The 26,605-nt window shown below is 44.1% G+C and overlaps 1 protein-coding gene across 3 annotated transcripts in view; it reads left to right on the top strand.

Moving 5' to 3' along the window:
* Positions 1-9,741, top strand: part of SLC1A3 (solute carrier family 1 member 3) — a 77,345-nt gene extending 67,604 nt beyond the window's left edge. Inside the window, exons 6-9 of one of the 3 annotated variants that reach the window (XM_027605846.1) lie at positions 1,585-1,818; positions 2,380-2,574; positions 5,535-5,669; positions 7,504-9,741. In XM_027605846.1, the coding sequence (XP_027461647.1) occupies positions 1,585-1,818; positions 2,380-2,574; positions 5,535-5,669; positions 7,504-7,708 (769 nt within the window). In that variant the 3' untranslated portion in view covers positions 7,709-9,741. The remainder of the gene's footprint in view (positions 1-1,584; positions 1,819-2,379; positions 2,575-5,534; positions 5,670-7,503) is intronic. The other 2 variants (XM_027605845.2, XM_027605847.1) reach the window with 2 other exon arrangements.
* Positions 9,742-26,605: the final 16,864 nt, after the last annotated feature.

Below are 26,605 nucleotides of genomic sequence, written 5' to 3'. Positions count from 1 at the left end.
CAAAGCCCAGAGAAATCCATTTTTCAGGAGTTTGTACGAGGTAGATATGAACTTGGGCACGAAGGCTGATCAGAATGTGGTCTCCACAGGAGCCCTCGGTTGAAATCCTGGGGCCCCTCCTTTGAAATCCTGGCAGAGCAGAAAGTGGACATTTATCTTCATATTATTAAAATGCCTCCACCTTTCACGTCTTTTATGAAAGAAACCCATTCAAGGCTGCTGAATGAACCTCACGTGTAGCTTTTCAAGCTGCACATTCGCCTGCACACTCAACGTTGAGTTATTACTTTTCTGAAAACAGGTAGTCTTATAATTTCCTGGACTGTGTTTTGAAAGGACTCTTAAAAAGAAGCATTGTGTTTTCAACTTGAAATAAGACCTCCACAGTTCCCAGCAGACCCTTCTCCTTAAGGGTGATTGGCCCCTCTATTTTTGGTAACGTGAGTTTGGTTGTGCATTATTATGCACGTCAGACAGAGGGAGTTGAAAGTGGGGCAGAGGGACCTTTATGCAACAAAGGTTGTCATACCTACGAGTTATTTTGTGTCTCAGTTGTTCCTTCTTGCCAGTCTGCCAGGGGAAGATCACAAATGTCAGTAGCAGCCTGTGGGTGATAATTACTTAATTAGAACACCCATAACCTGATCGTAGTAGTATGTACATGCACGTTATTAATTTTAGTAGCTTTGAATTTATTATACCGTTGCCTTTGATCTATGGCAAATGGTACTAGTTTTCCATTTGCACCATATCATAAAATATATTCCTTTTTTTTCTTAAGTGAGTGAGAGAGAGTGAGAGAGAAGGAGCAGGGGAGAAGGGCAGAGGGAGACAAAGAAGTGGGTTCCCCCTTGAGCAGGGAGCCCAGCTCAGGGCTCGATCACAGGACCCTGAGATCATGACCTGAACCGAAGGCAAACGCTTAACCAATTGAGCCACCAAGCTCCTCCCATAAAATTTATTCTTAGAGTAAATTTATTTAAGAGTTGATTTGAAAACTGATGCTAAGTAATATTGTAAGTGGTGTGTAATGTGGGAAAAAAATAATAAAAACAGACTTTGATTAAGAAGGATGACTACAAATCTAAAATACTGAAATGGCATTGTGTGCATCTTGCTTTAACTTGAAAATCAGCTCTGATGTGGGAAATGCTCCTAAAAGTCTGGATATTGGTTCAGTGGATTCTGGCTGTTCGGGGTACTTAGAAGGAGAACAAAAGGCAGGGGGAGTTGGGTGGCATCTGAGGACCACAAAAGTGACCCAAGGTGCAGTGAAAGGAGAGTGAGCTAGAAAAAGAGGTGAGTTTAAAAACCTCTGTACCGGTCTTTTTTCATAGGCTCAGGAGAAAAAAAAAATGTGACCTATAGAAATTCTGAGTGAGAGGAAAGCTTTATTATGTGCTATTTATATTTTTAAAAGAAAGAAGAAAAGAACTTCTCAGTTTCTGCAAGTTCTAATAGTATCCTAGGTACAGAAAGTTTGGCAGTCAACTCTCTGTCATGTTTTCTTGCCACTTGGTCGTTTCTGTGGAATAGCTCTTTGGGAATCAGACTTCCAACCGTGCGTGTGTTGCTTCTACACAGGTACGCCCCTCTGGGCATCCTCTTCCTGATTGCGGGGAAAATTGTTGAGATGGAAGACATGGGAGTGATTGGGGGGCAGCTTGCCATGTACACGGTGACAGTCATCGTCGGCCTGCTCATTCATGCCGTCATTGTCTTGCCCCTCCTCTACTTCTTGGTAACGCGGAAAAACCCTTGGGTTTTTATCGGAGGGTTGCTGCAAGCACTCATCACAGCTCTCGGAACCTCCTCCAGGTAGGGATGTACATATGTGTGGCTTACCCCTATCAGAAAATGTATCTCAAACTTAACTTTGATCCAGAATCCTGTAGTGGTGGTGAGGGACTGGGGGGGCGGGGATGGTTCTGGGTTTCAAACTTCAGGGCATATGAATTGGCATTTTCACGCAGGTGCTCATCAGACCTAGTTGGGATTCAGGGAATGGTTGGCCGTATACCCTTTGGGGAGACAAATGGAAATCAGCTATTCCTTTCCTGCCCACTGTCATCTCTCTCTTCCAGCTGACCTGTGCCTGAGGGAAAGATGGCAGAGTCACTCAGCACAGGTGTGGGGAGAGGGGAATAATCACAAACAATGCCTCACAGAAGAACCCAGGAGCAGGAGAGCTGCCAAATAACCCAGGGAGGCAACCCACGCTCTCCTAACCCTGTTCCCCTATTTATACAAGTGCTGACTTAGTTCCCTTTAAATTAGGACATGGGAGAGGAAGGATCTCTGTCCAAAATACCAAACACGTAGTCATGGTCTAAAAGATCTGGACAGTCAGCTGACACGCCCTTTTTTAACCATTTTCAGTTCTGCTACCCTACCCATCACCTTCAAATGCTTGGAAGAGAACAATGGCGTGGACAAACGTGTCACCAGATTTGTGCTCCCAGTGGGGGCCACTATTAACATGGATGGGACCGCCCTCTACGAGGCTTTGGCTGCCATTTTCATCGCTCAAGTTAACAACTTTGAGCTGAACTTTGGACAGATCATTACAATCAGGTATGAAGAAAGTTCTACACATTTTCTTAAGAATGACTTTAAATGAGACGGTGATCGGGGATTGGATGAAGAAACTGTTTGGAAAGGGGATCAAACCTAAACAGGAGGTTGGGGATTTGTGGCAGTAGATTTATTTTTGATATTTAGATATTTTTATTTATTTTTTAAAATTACAGATATATACATTTATTAATAATGAAATTCTAATAATATAGAAATGTAGAAGTTAAAAAAATGTGCTTCCCTGCCACCATCACCCCCCATCTTTCTGTAGGTCACCACTGTTAATGTTTGGGGTATAAAGAACTTTTCCTACACCTAGACACACACACTCTCATTGTATAATTAATGGAATCATGCCATACGTACTGCTTGTTGCCGGATTGACTTATCAATATACCATCGATAAAATACCTAGCTCTTTCCTTTTAGAATCTACAGAATACCTAGTATGGATATTTCTTTCTAAAAAATGTTAGATTATACTTCAGTTTTAAAAGGAATTAAGACATGTCAGCTTTTATTGCCAGTATTAAAAAATTAAAATATAGGGTGCCTAGGCAGCTCAGTCGGTTAAGCGTCTGCCTTCACCTCAGGTCATGATCCCAGGGTCCTAGGTCCGAGCCCCACATGGGGCTCCCCGCTCAGCGGAGAGCCTGCTTCTCCCTCTCCCTCTGCTGCTCCCCCTGCTTGTGCTCTCTCTCTGTCAAATAAATAAATAAAATCTTTCAAAAAAATTGAAATACGCTTGAAAAACTGGATTAACATTTTCTCTTAGGTTAATTTTGAGGCAGTATAAAATAGATAAGAGACCCCATTGACAAACAAGGTGAGAATTTTATTTCTGTGGACTACTTTTATAACTATTATATTTGAGGTGTCTAGTGAAAGGTAATTTTCCTTTCCATACTTTCCCCTAATTTTTTAGGTTCCTTCTCCAGAGGCAGCCACTGTTGCTTGCTAATTTCTTTTATATTCTTCTGGAGATAGCCCGCGTATATGCATATGCGATTATAATCCCCTGTTTTTGCTTACTGAAAGTCAGTTATGCACAATAGACCAATAAGTAAGTGTAAGGGAGACTTTAAGCCTCAAAAGCCAGTTCGGACTTTGTTCTTCTGTGTGTGTGTGTGTGTGTGTGTGTGTGTGTGTGTGTTTATTAGCAATTTATTTCGGATATCAAAATAAGTCAGGTTTTTTCACAACTCTTTATTATAAAAATTATCTTACAAACGGAAAAGTTGAAATAATATTACAACAAACATCTACCTAGATCCAATAATTGATAACATTTACCATTTTTGCTTCTTTCTCTGCCTTCATGACATTTTACGTGTATATAGTCCAACATGCATCTCCTGAGAATAAGAATCATTTTTTACAAAACCACAATAGTAAGAGTCTTTAAAATACTTCCAGAATATCCAATCTATATCCAAATTTCCCCAGTTGCCCCAAAATTGCCTTTTATAATTCTTTCCCCTAGACCAAGATAAAATCCAGATTTATGGCTTGCATTTGGTTTTCATGTCACTTTAGTCTAGTTTTAATCTCTGTCAGTCCCCCCACTTTGTGTGTGTGTGTGTGTATGTGTACCTATATGTGTATCTAGAAATAAGTTATGTTATATATACTATACATATATATACACTCTGTATATATATATGTATATATGTTTTGAGTTATTCGAAAATAATAATAGCTGTAGGATGCGTTACGATATTAAAAAATGAGGCTGATCTCGGCCAGACGTGACTGGTCTGAGGGTTCTGGGAGCCCTGAGCACGGTCTAACTACACTGGGGCTGGGAGATCAATATCTCAGGTGACCATAACCTATTCTTGGGCATACCTTGGTGTACTGGGTTGAAAAGCCCTGAGTTATAAAAAAGGCTCAGTTGCATGTGACAGAGCAAAATATTATAATAACAATAAGAGTGACTTTCTTTCTCAAAGCTCTCAAGGCTGGTAGGTGTTTTATACAGTGTAAGGGACCCAGGCTTTGATTCCAATATCCCTGGGGTATTACCCTCATCCAAAAGGCCCAGATGGCTTATCAGCACCTTCAAATCTTAAGCCACTGGGGAGCGGAAGAGGGCACAGTCTGCAAGGCACTTGATCACCTTCATCCATATCTCATTGACCAGAACTTAGTCTAAGCTCCAAGGGAGGCTGGGAAATGTAGTCTTCATTCTGGGCAGCCATGGACCAGCTAAACATTCTAGGACCTAATAGAAGAGGAACAATATAAGGGAACCATAATAGTCTCTTCTACAGACTTACTTTTATTAATTCTACTTTATACCTAGGTAATATTTTACTCTTTATAAAACATTTTCACATCCTCACATCAGACTATATCAAATAGGTATTTAACAGAGTCCTAGACAAGGTTGTGTGCCTTACAAACCGGGTCTACACTACCTCCATAAAAAATATTTATAGTGGTACAGAACTTTGTTCATAAATCATTTTGCTTTAGAATTAATAAATTTAATTTTTTTCCTGACCACATTAATCATACAAGTTCAGTATCTTTACAATCCTCGACTTGCATAGAGGAATTATAGGAAACAAATTGTTATTGTAGCAATACAATATTTTAGACCTTATAAAATATTTTCAGATATGTGAAAAAGTCTATTAGCCCCAGTGTCTTCATTTAAACAATGGCTATAATAATAGGACCGACTTCCTAAGGGTTGTTGTGAGCATCAGAGGAGATAAGGCAGGCTTAGCATATCAGATGGCACCTAATAAGCCCTTGATAAATATTAGTTAATATTAGTGTTAGCTCAGTGGGGTTTTTTTCACAGTCTCCTTTCAATTTCTCTAAAGCGTAGCCTCTTCTGTTCACTTGGCAAGTCAGACACTGGCACCGCCGTGCGTGGCTTGCCGGGCATACTCTCTGTTTGGGGGGACGTGTACAAATGTTTTATGTTTTGGAACTTCTTTTAACAGCATCACAGCCACAGCTGCCAGTATTGGGGCAGCAGGGATTCCTCAGGCGGGCCTGGTCACCATGGTCATCGTGCTGACGTCTGTGGGCCTGCCCACCGACGACATCACGCTCATCATCGCCGTGGACTGGTTCCTGTGAGTCAGCTTGGACTGCCTTCCGGCTTGCTGTCCCAAGCGTCCCCCCCCGCCCCCCGGTATTCCAGGGTACCAGGCAGCTTGGCCCACCTGCCAAAAGGGCTCCACCAAGAGGGGCAGCGTGGCTTGTGATTAAATTGTCTTTGCCACCTAGTCCCTGCCCTTATCTAGAGACCGAGGCCCAGACACCACGCGCACGCACGCCCGTAGCAGTCCGTGGGGCACATCTGGCAACTACACTTCTCACTCCACAAAGCCATTCAGCGATTGGGAAACGGGCTGTCTGCAAAACCGACATAAATCAGCCAGGCATTTTCTGAATTGCGCAACACATCCCCACGGTGGCCAGAGCAGAATGACAGGCCTCACACGCTGGCTCAGGCCCTCCTCCTTGTGCCTCCCATTCCAATAGCGTAAATGCAGCACAGATGTTCCCATCTGAACCCGGCAGGAAGAGGGACAGTCATGCAGTGGGAAGAGCACTAGCATCATTAAGTAGAGTTGACTTTGGGCTCTGGGGAAAGTTCCAAGAAAGACACCCTCCATCCCCTCAGACCCTAATCTCGGGGGCCCATCCCTCTTCCATGGTCTCCTCGCCCTTCTAGCTGACATCTTTTCTCTCATACATTCCCTTTCACTTGCAAAAAACTTTTCCACAGGATGCCCGAAGTGAATGCCTAGAAGGCTACTATAGGTGCTGGAGTCAACTGTATGTTGCCTTCACTGGAAGGATTATGAAGAGTTGAGGGGTGTGCTCGAGGCATGATAAGAGGGAGGGGGGTAATCAGTTGAGAGCATGAGTCCCACAGTCACTTGGATGTGTGTTTGCGTCCCAGCCCTGTGTGACTTTGGGCAGGTTCCCCAGCCATCCGAGTTTCCTGCTCTGTAACATGGAAATGATAATGTCATCCACCTCCCCGTGGTGCTTGAGGATTATGTGCAGCGATGCCTGGCATTCAGCCCACTGTTGGGCCACAGTCAGCACTCACCTACCATGAGGACTGTTATAGTATTAAAGCTGTGGTTCTCAAAGCTTTTAGTCTCAGGACCCCTTTACACTTAAAAATTATCAAGGACCCAAAAAGCTTTTATCTATGTGGGTTAGAGCTATCAATACTTATATTAGGAAAACAGAAAATTTTTAAAAAGTGTTAAATTCACTTAGCGTTTACAATAATAAACTCATTACATCTTAACATAGATGACATTTTTTTGTGAAAAAAATATCATTTGCCAAACCAAAAATTTAGGGACAAGAGGGATACCATTTTACATTTTTGGAAATCTCCTTAGTGTCTGGCTTAATTCAAGACAGCTGGCTAACTACTTCTGCATTCAATCTGTTGTGGTATCTCTTGTGTTGTGTTGTAGTCTTTGCAAAACCCCACCTAGGCATTCATCAGAAAAGGAGAATGAAAATGGCCAAAACCATCTTTGCATTATTATGAAAATAGTTTTGACCTCAGGGGCCCTCGGGGGTCTCTGGATCACACTTTGAGAATGACTGGTATAAAGGAAAGTGAATTGTAGGAGAGGCAAAGAGAAATTTTAAATAGAAGGAGAAGGGGAGGGGTCATGCCCCACGGTTGGTACTCTAACATGACACACATACATACATAGTAACTGAACACTGGTCATCTATGTGTCCTTATAACTTTTAGTAACTACTGTGATAAACATTATGTGTCTGCTATGTAATGTTGCAGTTGGTGGAGACACCAAGCCGAATTTTAAAAGATGCCTCTAAAGATTTAGCAGCCGGTTCAAAGTATGAGCTGAAATCACGTGATGTTCACAGAAGCCCCGTTTTTCTGCCCCCCCACCCCCACCCCAGGGACCGCCTCCGCACCACCACCAACGTGCTGGGAGACTCCCTTGGAGCCGGCATTGTGGAGTACTTGTCACGACACGAACTGAAGAACCGAGACATGGAAATGGGTAATTCCGTGATCGAAGAGAATGAAATGAAGAAACCGTATCAGCTGATTGCCCAGGAAAGTGAGACTGAGAAACCCATTGACAGTGAAACCAAGATGTAGACTAACACACACAAAAAAATGTTTTCTTGAGCAGCAGGTGATTTGCAAACCATTGTAAAATGTTTCCATCTGTTACAACTCATTCTCTCCAGGAAGCCCCTTACCTCCCTTTTCCTGCAGGCTCTGATGGGATTGGGAACCATTCATCCAAAAGCAAGGGAGGATTTTGCAAGTCAGATCAGATCTTACAAGTTTCTGTGGCACACAAAACTGTAAATGTGATTTTTTATAAGCTGAAGAGTCAAACAAATAGTGGGCTAAAACATGCTTTTAAATCAACTTTCAAAAGTTAAAAATCCTTCGGAATACAATTCAGTTTTAGTATCAAATCAACTTGATAAACTACAATCGGTTATCAATGGGAGAGTAGAAGGGGTTTTTTTTCCCCCTTTCTCTTCTGATTTGCATCCTGATTTTATTAATAGCAGGGCAGCATGAATACACAGCCAGAGCAGCTGTGAGGAGTCTCATAAAGTGAAATTTCCATGTGGCTGTGGGCAAGTCACATCTCATCTCCAGGCCTCAGTGTTCTCATCTATAAAATGAGTGAGTTCCCTGGACGCCTTTACGGTCTGTTCTGGCCCAGACATCCTGTGACGTCATGGAAGAGACTGCCCTCTCTTCCCCCTTGGAACATCCCATAGCGAGTATCATCCCATGGAGCATGGGACTTTCAGAAAGGACACTTAACTGGGAATGAAACTTTCTAAGTAGGGGAGGGCTGGCTGTACGGTTTACCAGGTGTTGTGTCCAAAATGTCAGTTATGCAAGTCACCAGGCTGGAGGCCATTCCAGGAGTGGAATAATCCATGAAACTCTGCTCAGTTCTTCCCAACAGGGGAAATATTCCCTTCTTTCCTACTCTTCCCAAACGGAAGGGGCTGCTCTGGGAAGGGTGTCTCCCACCACTCCTCAACTGACTGTAGACTTTTAGGAAGTAAAATGTAAGACTAGCAACTAGCAAGGGTGCCCAAGGTCTTACTATGGAACACTAAAGAGCCAGGTAGGAAAGAATGGAGAATGGTTGACATTATAGACAGGATTTTAAAACACCAAGATTATAGATCATCTTTAAGGAAGAATTTAAAATGGAGAGGTTCATTTTTTTTTTTTTTAACCTGAAGTGCTTTTTCTCTTCAGTTCAGAATCATCCCCCAAGGAAGTCTGCCTATCAACATAGAAGGTCACTTCTCATATATTTTTAAAAGAAGTCAAATGAATGAGCTCTCTCTCTAATAGAGGGTCCGTGAGCTGGGTGGGTGGTCTCTGATTTGAAAAGGTTTTTGACTATAATCAAAAGTTCTCAGAATGAGTGAAACAAGATATCTCTTTGTGTTGGAATTCCACTTACCAAATCATTCAAACCCTTCAGCGGGAGTGGGGTTTGGTTTTATTTTGTGTCCCTGAGAGAAATGGTAGAAGATGAATCAGTATAAAGACACTGCCAGTGTGGTTCTAAGAAAAAAAAACAGAAGGGGCATCAGTTGGAGGCGAGACAGCTCCCAGGTTTAGAGGAGATTCATTTTTTACCTCCTGAGGAGTATTCATTCAAAGACCTGGAGTAGAGCTATCAGACAATATCAGCTGTGTTTGAGTTTCCAACCTAAAATGGTAAAGAGTGGACTTAATTATGCTAACAGACTGAAAATCTAGACATCCACCCTCCGATATACAATTAGAGATATTTTTTTCTATAGATCGTGAGCATTGTATGTGTACAAAAGTTAACGTTAGGCTGTGGTGGAGTAACCATTTAATGCCGAGGCTCTATTTGGGAAATACACTACAAAAGTTAATATCCATGGCTGGCTTCTCGTGACACCAGTAGAGCAAAAAATTAATGATGTCAAATTAATTCTGTTACACAGTGTGATCTTTTTTTATACTAACCATTTCTTATGGAAAACAAGTCCTCTAGGATGATCCTCTTGCCAGCCCATCACAGGCTCTGCATCTGCATGCGCCCAGTGGGGACTGAGAAACATTACTTTGTAGATGTATTTTCAATAAAGAAAAAAATTAGTTTTACATTATAATTGTGTATGTTGTTGTTATTCTTCTCCCTGAAGGAAAATCCATGTTCCATCCCTGGAAGTATTGTAGTGAGCTCAGGGCAATGCTGGGAAAGGATACCATGCAGATTTTTCTAGACGATACTCGGTAACATCATGGAAGGACCAGCTGGGGGAACCGGTCACCAGAAAACAAATGAGGATACGTGCTCTCACCCTGCCCAACTCCTAGAACTGGGGCCGGAAAGGAGAGTTGGTGAAGGAAGCACTTTGCTGTGTCGGCCTGCACTTAACTTGTCCACATAAATTTCTCAGATAAATTGGATCATTTCCATGTGAGGATTAGAAAAGGGTAACACCACCATTGGCTCTTCCAAAAAAGTAATTTCCTGTCTGGCCTTCAAACTAGGTAGATTTATCTATGTGACTTGTGCTGCCATTTGTGAAAAGAGCCAAATAAGATCTCAAGGGATGTTTCAGAAGCAGCCCCTGTGCTCGGGAACTCCTTCTATTCATAAAGAACAACTTTTGGACTACTGCTTTTCCCCTCAGGCTTTTAATAAAGAATTGGCAGAGGATAATATGGAATGCCCAGGTTGAAGTTGTGTCTGGAGACTCTTTAATCTGACTCTCTCTCTACCTGTAGGTAACAGAGGAGAGGTTCTTAAGTAGGGTCTGTAAACCCTTAGGTCATCCTTGTGAAGACTTGAATGAGTTTGCATAGCCCTTGAAATTGTGGGGAAGGTTTTGTGTGTTTGCTTTTTTTCTGGGGTTGACATTTTAATTTCCATCTGTTTCTGTGAAGGATTTTTTTTTTTTTTACTGAGAAAAAATATAAAATTTTATTGCAAGACTGTGAGAGACCTCAATGAACGGACAGATATGCAACATTCTTGGATAGAAAGATTTAATATCATGATGAAGTTAATGCTCACCAAACTGATCTTTAGATTCACTTATATACTTTTCAGATTCCCAAAATATTGTTCAGAGAAACACGCAAAAGGAAAACAGCTAGGAAGAGGAAAGCTAACACAAAAGTCAGGGTAGTCTGAAGGATCTTTTGGCCAAAAAATTTACAAATCACTGATCAGTACATCCTTTTTTCCAAGGCATCTGTGATCTTCAAATAGTTGGTTGGGGAAGTGGAAGGAGACTGCTCACAGTCTGAGGGAAACAAACCAGCTCTGGCCACCTTGAGGGGACCCCTATCTGTACACCTGTAGGACATTCTGGACACAAAAGCATCCAGGGAAGTGCTTCCTCCCGCAATCACCAGCCTTTTTCTCACTTCTGCCGCTTAAGCTGGATTTTGCTCCCCACCCCCAACCCCTCCACAGTGCAAGCCTGAGAAGCTGGTCATCAGCCTATGGGAGGTCTGCGGAGGCGCCATTATGGGTTGAGGGATATAGCAGCTCTGTCAAGGTGTGACTGTATGGCCTGTTGGGCGTGGGGGGGGGGGGGCGGCGCAGAAGATGATGAAGAAGGGAACATGTCTGTTCACAAACTTAACTGAAAATTTTTCGGGTGAACTTTTTAAAAATGTTTCTGGTAAGTAAATCCATTTCTAACAAAATTTTTAAATCCTCCGCTTTGAGAAGTTGGGGGTCGGTGTGTTCCCTTTCTCATATTTATCCCTTCAGCACCACTGGCTCGCTCCCAGCAGGGTTCCCTTTCCCAAGTTAAATAGTTTCACTCTCCAAATAAAACCCTTTTTTGTAAGTCTTTATTCATACACACCATGCTGAAAACAGGGATTTTAGTGCTGTTAATTGCGCGGATCTGAAGGGGGCTTAGAGGAAGCGCTGGGAGCCCAGGGAAGAGCATCCTGCGGGGGAGGGGAGCCGGGGGCGGGGGGGGGGGGGCCGGGAGCCCTCTTTCCGGGCGGCCGCTGGGCACTTGACCCGAGGTTGCTGTCAATCATCCGGCCTCCGCGGCGGCGCGCAGTCTCTGCTCCCACCCGGGTGGTCCCCGAACTGGGGCAACAATGACCAGCTCTGTGTGGCCTGTTCCCGGGGGCCAGAACAGTTGGGAGGTGTGACGCCGAAGGCAAGCTCCGAATGAATAAGCCGACAGAAAAAAGAGCAAGACAGAAAGAGCGAAGGAAGCTGATGGGCAGCTTCTAAGAGGGAAAGTGGGAGATGAGGATTCTCCGGGATAAATGAGGCAAGGGCTGGGGGGGCGATACCCACGACAGCCACCAGGGGGAGCCTGGAGTTCTTTGCGGGGCGGCGGGGGTTGGGGGGCAAGGACTGAACTTCCTCTTAAAGAGAACTCGCTTGATAAGCACATAAGGAATTCCAAGGTCTGCAGAGCAGAGGGAGGATACATATGAGAAAGCCATCAAGCTGTTTAAAAATTTTTCAGTGCCCACATTTCCCTTTTCTTTCTAGTCATCCTGCTTCTCCAAGAGTCTCTCCCAGGAACCCCTTCCTTTCTGGGCATTATTCTCCGTGTTGTCTCCGCGTGCCCTGCCTCTCTCCCCTCCCAAAGTCTTTTTTGCTATCCTCTTCCGAGTTCTCATCTTTCCATTCCATCACTTATGTTTCCCAGGCACAGACAGGAACTCAGAAAGTGGTAACATTTTCCAGCTGATCTTCCCTCATCACAGCCGCAAAGCTCTTGTCTCAAACTTCAGTTTGGAAAGTCACATTTTACTGAATCTGCACATACAGGGTGATTGAATAAAATTCAAGACATCCAGTTAAATTTGAATTTCAGATAAGTAACAGTGTTTTAGTGTAAGTACTAAATAACAATGTTTTCGTGTAAGTTCATCCCAAAACATTGCATAGGGCAACCTGTATTTTTATTTGTTAATCTAACAACCTACGTATAAGCGAAATGAAGAATTCAAGACAATTTGTGTTTGCCTCAATGAAGTGATGCTGTAGATAAAAGTTTGTGTGATTTTATTAAAAATAATCATCCTAACTTTTAATTTCTCTCTACAAACAAAAACACTGCTTTAAAAGGCAGTCCAGATCTGGGACATTTCCTGCTGTTTGTTTGCTCTGGGGACATTATCACTCATTATGTGCTTGTAAATCTGGTGGCTCCATTTAAAAAGCCTGATCAATCACCTTTAAGACTTCACAGACTAGTCTTGGGGCGCCTGGGTGGCTCAGTCAGTTGAGCGTCCAACTTGTGATTTCAGCTCAGGTCATGATCTCAGGGCTGTAGATCAATCCCTTTATTGGGCTCCCCGATCAGCAGGGAGTCTGCTCCGGATTCTCTCCCTCTGCCCCTGCATCTCCCACCCCACAATCACTCTTAAAAAAAAAAAAAAAAGATTTCACAGAACAGTCTTAAATACATTAAACAGTGTTTCAGATATCTATGTTTGAAATATTTTAAGATTCACATCTGTTTTTCTTTTCTTCTCATTCTTTTTTGTTGGGTTTTTTTTTCCTCACTCCTTCCTCTTGCCCACCACCCCTTGCCCCAACATAAAAAATTTTCTGGAATCCATTACAGGGCTGAAAATTTTTTTTCCAATGGTGAACACATTTTTTTCATTTGGGGTGCTCTTTTTAGGAAAGTGCCCATATTTTTTTCATATTGAGCTATTCAAAGACCATCACTTTCCAGTCATTGTAAAGTTGGGAATGAGGCATTTTTCAAAGCTTCTTTAGGAAACTCCAGCCTCCAAGGATGGGCATCATTCCCACAAAAGCCCCTTCTTTAAACCACAGGCTGAAGCATATGAAAAGCAGGGCCCCATGGATACTGCAGAAGGACAAAATATGCCCCTAAAAGCCATAAACTCTTTCCCAATCATCACATATGTGCATGTTAAAGATAGCACTGAGTCTCTGGAAAATGGTGTCAAATGACAACTTGTGAATTTCTTTTTCAACTCTGCAGGTTCAAGGGATCATAAAAGGCCTGAAGGCAGCCAGCCAGGAGCCTGCAGACATGGCAGGAGGAAATAAAGACCATCCAGGGATCAGCTCAGCCATGAAAGGAACTGATGATGGGTCTGCCCTGGGGAGAACTTAGCACTCACAGATTGTCAGCAACGCCAGTCTGAAAAGTGTCACCAAATTCCACTGCCTTGGCACTGCAGGGCCTCTGTGAAGCATTGTGTCATTTAAGTTGATGGTGAGCTATTAGCCAAAGAAGTAGGAAGGAAACAAACTCGAGAAAGTCCACAAGTGAGTTAGAAAACTAAAACAACTAGACTAAAAATACCTTCATGCGTCCTAAAACCTAAAGGCCTTTTCTTCAGAATGGTGGTTGCCTGCAATCTTGCACACAGTGCTGGGCAGAATCCACACTTGCTACACCTGAAGCCTTGAGCATTGTCACCAGGAGCCCTGGATCCTCCCCGCTAACCTGAGACATAATCCATTGACTTCGTGGTAATGGTAGTTCTCGAACGGCTTCACCAGGCAGGTGGAGTGGAGAGCAGACTTAGACAAGAAAAAGGAGTTTTAGCCTCTCACTTGCTTTCAACCGACTGTGGGACCTTGAACTGATCCTCCAGTGCCCTCAGCTGTACATGTGGGGGGTTGGATGAAACCCGCCATCTTCAAAGCAATGTTCCTATCAAGTTTTTGTATATTGGCAGAAGTGTCATAATGGGGTTCTGTGGTCAACTAAGTTTGACAAATGATAGATTAAACTTCAACTTCCTCATCATAAATGAATATAATGATACCTTTTTCATGAGGATGTAACGAGAATTAAACAGATGATAATAGAACACCACCGACGCGGTTTTGGGCACTTAGATTCTTAAGATGTTTAGAACAAAACTGGCTCGGTGAAGGCAGAAGAGGGTGGGGGTGACGCTGGAGAAGGGGAGAGTGTTTCCCGACCCCATCTGGGCCCACAGTGAGCAGGACAGAACTCCCCGAGGAGGCCAAGAGGCCAGGAGGCTGCAGACCTACATCTTCTGGGAGGGGGGCTGTAGAGAGGCCCGTCACCCCTGGAAACTGGCACCAGAAGAAACCCGCAGGCCTCCTCACAGAGGGGGCCCGGGACTGTGCGCTGGGGTGGACCTGCAGGCCTGCCAGTCTCATCTGCGGGCCTTTGTTAGGCCCGGCTCTCCCAGCAGCACCACGCTGCATGGTGGTTTTGTGAAGGGCACAATACGGCACTCCGAGGAGACCACCCAGCTTCCTCCTGAGTCTCCCAGAGAACAAAGCTGCCTCTCTGCGTGCCAATGACCTCCCCTTCTGCCAGGCCTCCTTCCATCCTCCGCCTCCCTGCCAAGGGGAAATGGAGAGGCAGTCAGGCCCTCGCTCTGTGGGAACCCAGGGGATGGCGTGCTAAGGAGCTGTCCCCGGCCAAGACCAACACTGTCCCTGGGGTGCTGCTACCACCCTGTGGCAAAGGTCTTTCTCTGGGCTTCTCACGGCCACTCCCGACCAGACTACACGGAAACAGCATGGACCTGAAACGCATCACTGATTGACTCAAGCAAAAGCCATCGAGACGGAAAATAGTTCAGAAGTCTGAAGCAAAAAGGAACTTGAAGCATTCTGTGTCTCCAGCAGTGATCCCCAGACCAGAAGTGTGTTCCCCAGGCCAGAAGTATCAGCATTCCCTGGGAACTTATCAGAAATGCAAATTCTCTCATTCCCACCCTAGACCCCCCCAGTCAGAAATTTGGATGGTAGGGCCCTGCCATCCGTCTTAATAAGTTGTCCAGGTGGTTCTGATGCACACCAGAGGTTGAGAACCACTGGTCTGGAGTCCAAAAAGAAACAGATTTTGGCGTCGACAGACTATCCTAATCCTGGCTTTGTTTATGAGCTATGTGACCTTGGGCGAGTCATTTAACCTCTCCATTCTCCAATTTGCTCAATAATCATTCCTATTTCCTAGGATTGTTGAAGGTTGGATAAGAAACAAAGGTAAAGTCACTGACACTGGGGCTCCTGGGTGGCTCAGTCGGTTAAGCATCTGCCTTCAGCTCAGGTCATGGTCCCAGGGTCCTGGGATCGAGCCCCCCATGGGGCTCCCTGCTCCTCGGGGAGCCTGCTTCTCCCTCTCCCTCCACCACTCCTCCTGCTTGTGCTCTCACTCTCTCTCAAATAAATAAAGTCTTTAATAAGTAAAGGAAGTCACTGACATATATACATGCTCAATAAATGGTGCTGTGGGATGTTATTATAATGGGGTCATAAATTTGTTCACATTACCACTAGAATATCCAGAGAAAATGAAGTTCTTTCCTCTGTTTAACATAGTGATTGGTAACATAGACATAGGGATGTAGAGATAAAGTCCCTCCGTTCATATAGTTACATTCTGATAAACATGCACCATAATGGACTAAATAGTGTACCGTCCAAACGTCATGTGTGGAAACCCTACTTCCAATGTGACTGTATTTGGAGAGAAGGCTTTTAGGAGGTAATTAAGTTTAAATGAGGTGATAAGAGCAGGTACTTCATTCGACAGGATTGGTGGCCCTCTGTCTGTCTGTGCACACACACTGAGGAAAGGCCCCATGGAGCCACAGGGAGAAGGCTGCCATCTGCAAGCCAGGAAGAGAACCCTCACCAGGACCCAACCATGTGGGCACCCTGAGCTCGGACTTCCGGCCCCCAGAACTGTGATAAAAAAGATTTCTGTTGTTTAAGTCACTCAGTCCATGGTATTTTGTTATGGCAGCCCAGGCTGACTAAGACAGTGGGTCAAGTTGTAATCACTGTTAGGAAGAACAAAAAAGCTGGAAAGAGCCTGGAGAGGGATTGATCGGAGCACTATTTAAATGGGGTGGTCAGGGAAGGCTTCCTGAGGAGGCTCTCTTTTAGGAAAGACCTGAACGGAGTGAGAGATCAAGCCCGGGGACCTCTGAAGACCTCCAGTGTGTAGGGCAAGCTCTGTGGCAGGAACAGTCTGGAGGCCAGGAGGACGGGAAAAAAGGGAGGGTCAGAGAGGGCCTGAGGGAGAGCCCTCTGGTAGGGTCTTGCAGCCCTCTATGAGGACTGTGGATTTTATTCTAGGTGTGATGGGATGCCACCGGGGTCTGAGAGGCCGGAGATCCTTTATTTCATCTCTAACTTCTCTCTTTGCCCTTTAGGATTAACAATCCTAGCCCTTGCCCATCCAAATGGTCTCTTTGAGGTAACTCGTCCACCTTCTATATAAATGCTTGGCATCTTTCAGGGCAGTCCTCTGGACTTCCCATTCCCTCCCCTCTTCTCCATACTCTTCACCCAATTTGGAACTCACTCCCACTAAGGCAGGGTCCCACTCAGACCTGCTGGCCCCCAACCTGACATCCATACCACACAGGAAATGAGAGAGGTTGCAGGCGTGCAAACCACACCTTCTGTTGGGTGCAGAGCAGCCCAGAGCAGTGAAGGAGAGGGTTAAGAGCTCTTTACCCACCATGTGAGCCTCAGCTTATGGATCACCTGCTCCTGTGGCCTCCCTTCTTTTGCCAGCCACCCTATGGATGGAAGAGAAGGGTTTTCTGCCACCCACTTCTCTTCCTTCATGAGCCTCCCAGATGAAAACCCTATGGTCTTGTTCACTGGCCCGGGTCTTGATAAGCTAAGGAAGGAGCTGAGAGAATTTAGAAAATCTCTCTTCACAATGCCCGTTCTCAACTCTGTTGCCTTGAAATGACTCTATTATGAAAATCAGAACCGGAATACTATCAATTTCTTTCTGCAGTAATTTCCTTGATTTCTTGAGGCAGATGAGGACCCTTGTCTGGGTTGACAGAAATCTATTTAGAAAAGCAAAAGAGAAATCTGTCAATTTTTCCCATCAAAAGATCAGGTAGTAATAATACTTATTATTATTATTATTAATTATTATTATTACAGAAAAATGAAGCCCAGGAGCAGGGAAATCCTCACTGGGGTTCTTTATCATTTGATGGACTTTTCCAGTGTCTCTTCAAAGACTAATTTTTTTTACTTCTACTTAAAAAATCCTTATTTCTCTCTCTGAGATTTATTCATTTATGAAATTACAACTACTTTGGGCCTTTATGTCTGGCCTACATTTTCCTTCCATTTTCCCTCCATTTCCCCCATTTGTCTCTCTCATGAGGTTGTGACTTGCCCCAGGTCACACTGAACCTCTTCACTGTACTTTAGAGGCCCCATGACACCCCATGGGAAAAAGACTAAGGATCCGTGCTTGGAGAAAAAGCTGAGGAGTTCTAGAGCTGGGATACCATCAAGGAACCCACCTCATGGCTTCTAGCCCTGGGGGCGTCAGCCTGGATTGAGTCCAGACATTTCCCTCAGGCAAGAGCCCTCTTGAAGTGGAGAGAAGACTTGAAGTAAAAATAATGGAAAATGTTTTTCAAATCTACCCCCCCACCTCCCCCCCAAAATCAAGGAAAACCCTGACATAGGAAAGAGGTCACCATTGACTAGGTGTTTCCTGCCCTGAGGGAAATCGGAGACCAGGATGGCCGTACCATCTCTCAGAGGCGCTTGTGGAAAACATCAAGGAGTCCTTGCAAGCAGAACAGAAAAGACTCCCTTACCCACCTGTCTCAAACTCTCGGACTCCACACAGATGCCACCTGGCTCCTGCCTTGCCACAGCTATGTGCTGAGACAGCGAGCCACCCGCCGGTGGCTAAGCCTGAGTGGGAGCTTTGCCCTTAGGAGCTCCCAGTTCAAACCACACTCCACTTATCTATCGTGTCTCCTCTGGGCAGGACTACAGCTTCTCTAAACCCCACGTCTCCTCCTCTGGCGAAGTATCATCCGCCTCGTGGAGTTTTATGGGTATTTAATCAGGTAATACTTAGCTGATGCCCAGCACATACATGTGCTCGATACACTGTAGCAATTTCTGGGGCGGAAAACTCAGTGCTGCAGGACAGCCCGACCCCGCTGTTCAGTGCTGTGTCGCTTCTGATTACTCGGCAAACATGCTGTAGCGATTGTAAAGTACTTTTACTATCACCTTTGGCTACTGTTAGTACGTTTGTTTCACAAGTGTGTGTAGGCTGGCTTTAGCTGGAGAGAGAGAGAGAGAGAGAGAGCGCGCAAGAGAAGGATCCTGCCACAGGATGGCAGCAAATAATCTCCAAAGTCCTTTCCAGCTCTAAAATTTCATGAGTCTGGGAAAATGCTCTCTAGCTGGAGCCGAGTAGGGCCAAACAGGATTGGGCTGTAACACAAACCCGTTGTGGGAGCCAGGAGCATCGTTCTCTGCTCCTTCCCATCCAGGCAGCAATCCGCAGGAGTCTGGGGCTCTGTTCCCGAGGCTCAGACGATTTGTCCACATCCCTGCCCTCCTTCTCTTTAATCATTACTCTGCTCTCCCTTGATTGCATGCAATCGCTGTCTTTCTCTGTGCTCTGAAGCAATGCCCCCCACAGGCCAGGCTCAGGATCCTGGAATGTTCTTTTCCAGCCTGGACTTGGCAATTCAGGCTCCCGCTTGTCTGCAGGGAATCAGCCCACAAAGTCCTGGGTCTATCAACTAACCAACCGTCAATACTTAATGTTTCGAGTGCAAGCATATTGAGGCCACAAAGAAGGGAGGTGCCGTGAGTGCTATGGAGACAGGCCACACCTCTGGCCTTACAGATGTTAGCCAGAATCCTGGCTCTGTTATTTCCTAACCGTGTGACCTTGGGAAAGTTTTACCCCCTCTCTGAGCGTCATTCCTGTCATCTGTAAAATGGAGATATACCAACATCTACCTTGCTATGGTAGCTGCAAGGGTAGGTGATCATGCATACATAGAGCAGCTACTCGCAAAACAGCAGGCATTAGCGTAAAACAGATTCAAGGAATTTACAACCTCATGGGGGAGGAGAGATAGAATTACATCACAAGAAAACAATGCCAATGGTGATATGGATTCTCTCTCTCTCTCTCTTTTTTTTTTAAGGTTTTATATACTTATTTGAGACAGAGAGAGAGAGAGAGAGAGAGCACGAGAGGGGGGAGGGTCAGAGGGAGAAGCAGACTCCCCACTGAGCCGGGAGCCCGAATGCGGGGACTCGATCCGGATGCGGAACTCCAGGATCATGACCTGAGCCGAAGGCAGTCGCTTAACCAACTGAGCCACCCAGGTGCCCAGTGGTGGCGGTATGGATTCTTATGCCAGGGGTTCTGGGTCTCTTCCTCAGGCAACGTATCTATGAGGCTCTCGCAGACAGAAAAAAAACTATCTAAGCAGCTCCATTATAAAACAAATCAGAGTACACTAGTGATTAGTATCTGTTACCTTGAAAATTAAAAATTCAGTCTTTTCAGCTCCTCCCTCAGTACGTCACAGGGGTTCATGGATAAAATTCTCCAGATGTTGTGTCTGACCCGTAGTCTCATGCTCATCCATAATTGTGCAGTAATTCAGCAATATTTTGGGCAACTACTTACCAGCCAAGCACATTTCCTAGCAGGGAAAATCATTAAATGAGTAACAATATCCATGTAATCAGTACTAGGAGAGGGTCAGACAGAGGAATTCCAGTGAACGAATCCCTGTAAAGTGGACATGTCTTCCTCTCCCCACACCCCCGAGGTTCCCCTCACTCTGCCTCTGAATGCAATTATGCCTGTGCTCAGGATTACTCTATCCCTAACTCACTGCTCTTAGCATTAATCCCCCTTCACAGCAGAATGCCCTCATTTAGTTTAACCATAAAGTTTTCTAACCACATAGAATATAAAACCCTTCAAGTACAGAAGGGGAAGGCATATGTTGGAAACCTGTTGTGTACCAGGCACCTCACAACAGTCTTGTGAAACAGCATTATTACATCCATTTTATATAGGAGAAAGGTGAGCTTTCAGCAAATAAATAACTTTTTTTTTTTTTTTTCTTAGAGAAGGATGGTGGGGAAGGGCAGAAGGAGAGGAAGAGAAAGAATCTTAAGCAGGCTCCACACCCAGTGCGGAGCCCCTCACAAGGCTTTAGCTCACAACCCTGAGATCATGACCTGAGCCAAGATCATGACCTGAGCTGAGATCATGACCTGAGCTGAAATCAAAAGTCAGAGGCTTAACCGACTGAGCCGCCCAGGTGCTTCAGCCAATGTGTAACTTAAAGCAAAGTTGCAGTTGGAGTCTGGGTCCATATCCAAAGCAGTGGCTTTCTCCCTTAGAGTATTCTAACCCTAGAAATTAACTCTGATCAAGCAGGGCTTCATCTGAAACATGCTGTGGGATAATCTCCTAGGTCACTGTTTTTCAAACTGTGGGTCATCAGTTTGGTGGGTCCCAACTAGCATTTTTTAATGAAAGAATAGAATAGAATAGAATAGAAAATATCAGAGTGCTTTACACATTGTGCTGTTTCAGGAAATTTTTATTTTAATCGTGTGCATAAATAGGCTTGCATCCTGCATAAATTACATTTCATGATTTAAAAGATTAAAGCTACATTTCTAAGACTTTGCTGATCAATAACTAATCAATAACTTTTTACTTCATGAACTCAAGGTTTTAAGTGCCTTTTGGTTTCCACAACTGACCACCCTCAAGGAACTTTTGTTTTCCAAATATAAGTTTTTCCTTAGGAAGTGATGATTTGGACTTTCATCTTAAAGATCCGAGTGTTCTACCACTACCCATTTTCCAAATTCAGTTCTGGGCTCTGCTAATATACATTCTTCTGACCGCGTCCCCCAAAGTCTCTCAACACGTGGATAAATTTGAAGATGGATTCCACAATCAGGTTAAACTTCTCTTAGAGAGCCGTATCTGATGGTGCTTCTTGCCAAATGATAAATTAAGTCTACTCTGGCCCTTAGCTCTGGACACAGAAGGCAGGCAGAAAGTCCTTGTTAGCACTGACATCTGGTGGTCGTCAAGAGGTTGGCACCGTAGTATCTTGAACTTGAAAGCATTAACCTGGGAACCAGGTAGCACTCCTAACTGCAGCTGAATTAATTCCGCATGTGCCCCCCCGACACACACACACCCCCACACACATACCCGCATCACCTCCCTTCGTGTAGCTGGACACGGCAGGGTGGGTAAAACTGTAAGCCTCAGCTGCAAAACTGGGATAAGAAAACAACCCCCCCCCAGTGGGCGTGGGGGTGTCTTATTTTATTCAACGCTCAAAACAACCCCTTTGATGTTAAGTTCCAGGTACCTATTAAGAATTCAAAAAAATGTGTTCTCTTGCCCCTTTCATCATTTTATGTAAGGCACTCACTAATCGTCCTATAAAATCTAGATTCCTATTTCCTTCCTATCATTGCTTGCCTGCCTTACTATATTAAAAGAATAGCAAAGAGCTTACCTTGTGTCAGGCATTGTTCTAAGAGATTTACATGGTTAAAATCAAGTCATGCCAGCCCTCTGAAATGGAGACTATTATCCCCCATTTTACTGATGAGGAAAATGAGGTGTGGTGAGTTTAATAGGTTTCCCAAGGCCACAAGCTTGGGACTAACTTTTTTGTTTGTTTGCTTGCTTGCTTGCTTGTTTGGAGAGCGGGGAGGGGCAGAGGGAGAAAGAACCCTCAAGCACACGCCCTGCTGAGCTCAATGCAGGGCCCAATCTCATGACCCTGAGATCATGACCTGAGCCGAAATCAAAAGTCAGGCACGTAACCAACCGAGCCACCCAGGCATCCCCTGGAACTAACGTTTTTAATTCAACCGTGTGGGTCCAGCAAGCATACTCTTAACCTTTCAGCTAAATTTGGCTCTTTGCCTCCTTTATAACAATAGCTAACACATAGTGAGTGCCTATTATGTGCTGAGCTCTTTACATAGATGGTCTTATCTAATCTTTATTAAAACTTTGCAGATAATTATTACCATTACTCCCATTCTACAGATGAGAGGTCAAATAACTTGCCTGAGGTCACAAAACTAACCGACGGTAAAGTTGGAATTCCAGTAAGATGATGTGATTCTAGAGTCTTCGGTCCTAACCACACTTCGCCTTTAGACTTCCCTGTAGTTCCAGCCTCCCAAACTGCTTGTGAGTTCAAAGGCAGAGCCGTCTCTGCCTGCAGAAGATACTTTCTCACCAGGTAGTTGATGATGGGGGTAGTGATCATGGCCAAGTGGGTAACGGAGTCTGGTCCAGCCTTTGAGACTGCGCAGTAGCACAACCACAGGAAAGATAAATAGAGAAAGCCCAGGTGACTCTCAGCGTGTTTGCTGTCCAGTGTCTGAAGGCACAGTAGAACTGAGACTAAACAAGTTCTCAATTCAATGGCATCATCCTTAACTTGATGCATTCCAAATGATCAGTGTTAACCCCTGTTGGAGTACTATCCCCTTCCTCTTTCAGGGTCTCTCCATTGACGTGTTATTGTCACTTTCGGTGAGACAATTCACCAGGGACTGCCCTGAGAACCATGGGCATCGGGCATCCTGGATTCCTGACACTGTTGGTTGTTCCCCCACCCCTTGACCTTCTCCACCACCCCTCCCCATCTCCCACCCTCCCATCCCTGTTGCTGTGGCAACCAAAAATGCCCTCACACATCTCTAAATGTTCCTTGAGAAGAACCTTCCCTGGGTCAAGAACCAGTATATCTGAAAGGTGGTTTTACTCTAGATGGAATATAATTTCCCTGAATCAGGCATTCACAATGTTTATGGAATTTTGATATTCTATCTCTAACACCCTTGCTTGCCAGTTACCTATCATTGTAAGTTCCTCCCAGCCTGGCACTGTGTTCTGTTTTGTAAGGTACATGATATTGTGGAAGATCCTATTTTCCTTCATGAAATCACAGAAACCAAACTCTTAGTTTTGTACTACCTGCGGGGTCTTTCAGCAGTGCAGTTGATTTGGTGTGTATATATTTGTATACATATAATATAAACACAAAAACAATTCAATTACTTTTTTTTTAAATTGAGAACTTCATGATACTTTTGATATAAGAGGTCCCCCCACCAGTGTGTTATGCAGAAAAAAAGTGTGGCTAGGGAGGAATCATTGGCTCCAATGAATGGGGACAGCAGTCGGCCAACCCAGTCCTTGGGTGGTTGTTTTCTCTTTGTTAACAAGCTGTATTATTTTCCTTTTGCTACTGCAACAACTTACCCTAAACTTAGTGTCTTAAAACAATGCAAACTCATTCTCTTACAGTCCTAGAGATGAGAAATCTAAAATCAAGGTGTTAACTGGACTGCATTCCTTCTGGAGGCTGCTGGATAGAATCTATGTTCTTGCCTTTTTCAGTTTCTAGATGCCATCTGCATTCCCTGGCTGGTGGCCCCTTCCTGACATCCCCCCAACCTCTTACTTCCATTGGCATATCTCCTGCTGCTCACTCTTATCTTGCCTCCCTCTTGGAAGGACACTGTGATTATACTGGGTCTACCCAGACAATCCAGCATAATTTCCTCATCTCAAGATCGTTAACAAAGTTCCTTTTACCATGTCAGGTGACATGTTCATAGGGTCCAGGGATTGGACATGGACCTCCTTGGGTGACCATGACTCAGCCCGCCATAGACACCAAGACCAGGTGTCCTCCCATGAGGGGTTTTCCAGTTTAAGGCTCTTCCTCTCGAACAAAATGGTACTTGGAAGCTCCATGAAGCCCAGGCTCCACATCCATGAAACAAACCTTTATTCTCTACAGTAAAGCAGGATGGTATGGTGCTTTAGGATCAAAGGAAAGGACTTCTGAGCTAGCCTTTGTCACCTTTTATCAGCTGGATCACAGACAACTCATTGTACCTCACTAAGCTTCAGTTCCCTTGTGTGTGAAATGGAAACACCACCTGCTCTCGGGGTTGACATGAGGATTGAAGATCAGCTCTGAAAAGGGCCTGGAACATAGTAGGCCCTCCAGGAGACCCTCTTGGGTGACAGTGAACTAGAGCTACCCAGCAATAGCATTGTCATGATGAGTCTGCCCATGATAGGGATGAAGGGTGAGGTGAAGAGAAAGAACCCGAGAAAAGAAAATGTTGGTCACAGGGCAAGAATGAGGTCATCCTATCCTTTTTCCACTTGACCCACTTTGTGATGACAATAAAAATCTCTTTCTGCTTTTACATTATCCACTGTTAACATCAAATATATAAGCAGTAGACATCAGGTCTGTGTTGGAAGCAAATGGCTAACCTCAAGAAGAATGCCTTCTGTGCTCTGAAGATGGTGCTGGGATTTAGGAGACTTAAAAGTTATGTGCATATTCAACATTGCTCATACCCAGTTGGATTGAAAAAGCAAAAATCCCTAAGTGATTGGTGACCTCAGTTTCCTTCTCTGCAAATGAGGATTTGAAAAAAAAAATACCCCTTTTCCTAACTGGATAGGTCATGGAGGAACCTCAAAAAATTTCATTAATGAATGTGCCTTTCATCTTTATATTTTGAAGGATAATCATGGCTTAACTCAAGACTTGTGTCTTAGAAATCAGTATCAGCACATGAAAGAGTTAAGTATGGGACTCTGTTATGAGAAAGACTTGTGAAACTCTATTATTGTTTCCTTTACACTCTTAGGCACTGATCATTTTAATCAGTGATAAGACACCTTGTTTAAAATAATTAGCTTTGGCAATACACAGATACACACAACATTAAATTCAAAAAGTGTTCATTTTCTTCTTCCCTGCCACATGTATGAGATTATAGAGATAAGAAAAGTAGGTGGAAGATGATGCTAAGTAATTTCAGGGCATTATTACAGAGTGAGGCTGGTGAGATTTTTGTCCTTTTGACAAATTGAAAGAAGCCGGCTGAACAAATCGTGTTTCAGGAGTGCATTTTCACTTAGCTGTCCTCTAAGTGGAAATGCATTACCCTTAGAAAGAAAAATCAAAGTTCTTCAACTGATGAAGATAAAATGGCAAATTTGGCTCCCAGCAATACATGCTTGACAGCTACTTGAGTTCCAGGAAAAGAAAACAAAAAAATTAAATTTGACAGAAATGAAGAGGAGGAAAAAAGAATTTTTTTCCGGTTAGTGTCTGAATGCCTTTGAAGGATTTTAGGGCAATTCAATAACAGGCCACTTAGATATCTCCCCCATTTTATCCTATAGACATGAGTGCTATTTCAATGGAGCTGCAACGCTATATACAACAGGCAGTGTCTACACGTGTAGTCCATGGATTGATTGCATGATGACTTGCTCAAGACAACCTAAGAACAAACGTGAGCACTGACCTGCCTGGAAATGAATTGTACAGCTTTCCATCAGCCCTCATTTCTGGACTCAAGAATGCACTTCTGCAGAATTCTCGTAAAAGCCTGTTCTCCAGTCTGAGCTTCCGACTGAGGAGTTTGTTCCATGTTTAGAGAACTGTGCTATCCAGTACGGTAGTGGTTACTTTAATTTAAATTAACTTAAACAAGTTATTTAAGTCCGTTATTTAAATTAATTAGCTGATTTTACTTAAAATTAAATGAAATTAAAAATTCAGTTCTTCCATTACACCAGCCACCTTTTGAGTATTCAATAGCCCCACGTGGCTAGTGGCTACCACGTTGGACAGCACAGATATAGGACATGGCCAGCAGGGCAGAAAGTCTTATTCATTGAGTTATCTCTGAGCTCAGGACACTGCAGGTTGACAGTGAGGGGTGGGGAGTGAGAGAAGTGGTACGAAAGGAAGACAGTTGGAGAGGAGGAACTGTCGTGGACTTCCACGAGCAACTGGAGGGGAATTCGAGTCAAGAAATAATTGCTGAGCACCTACTCCATGAGCACCAAACCTGAGAGAAACAAAGATAAATAAATGAGATGTAGTTCCTGTCCTCAGGAAATTCAAAGTAAGACCAAAGAAACAAATACACATTATGAAACCACTTTAATACAAGTTATAGTGCCAAAAGGAACATATCATGAGAGAGCTATGGGGGCACTCAGGGAGTTATTAATGGAAATTAAAGATGAGAATATTTAAGTGGCTGAAGGGTGGAAGAAAATGGAGACCACAGGGTAGGAGAAGACCTGCAAAGGGAGATAACAGGGATTGGAGAGAAATGTCAAAGTGGAATTGCTGACA

Source organism: Zalophus californianus, chromosome 5, assembly GCF_009762305.2.
Source record: "Zalophus californianus isolate mZalCal1 chromosome 5, mZalCal1.pri.v2, whole genome shotgun sequence".
NCBI lineage: Eukaryota > Metazoa > Chordata > Mammalia > Carnivora > Otariidae > Zalophus > Zalophus californianus.
The sequence above is the reverse complement of the archived record's forward strand: the minus strand, read 5'-3'. Positions and strand labels throughout refer to the sequence as shown.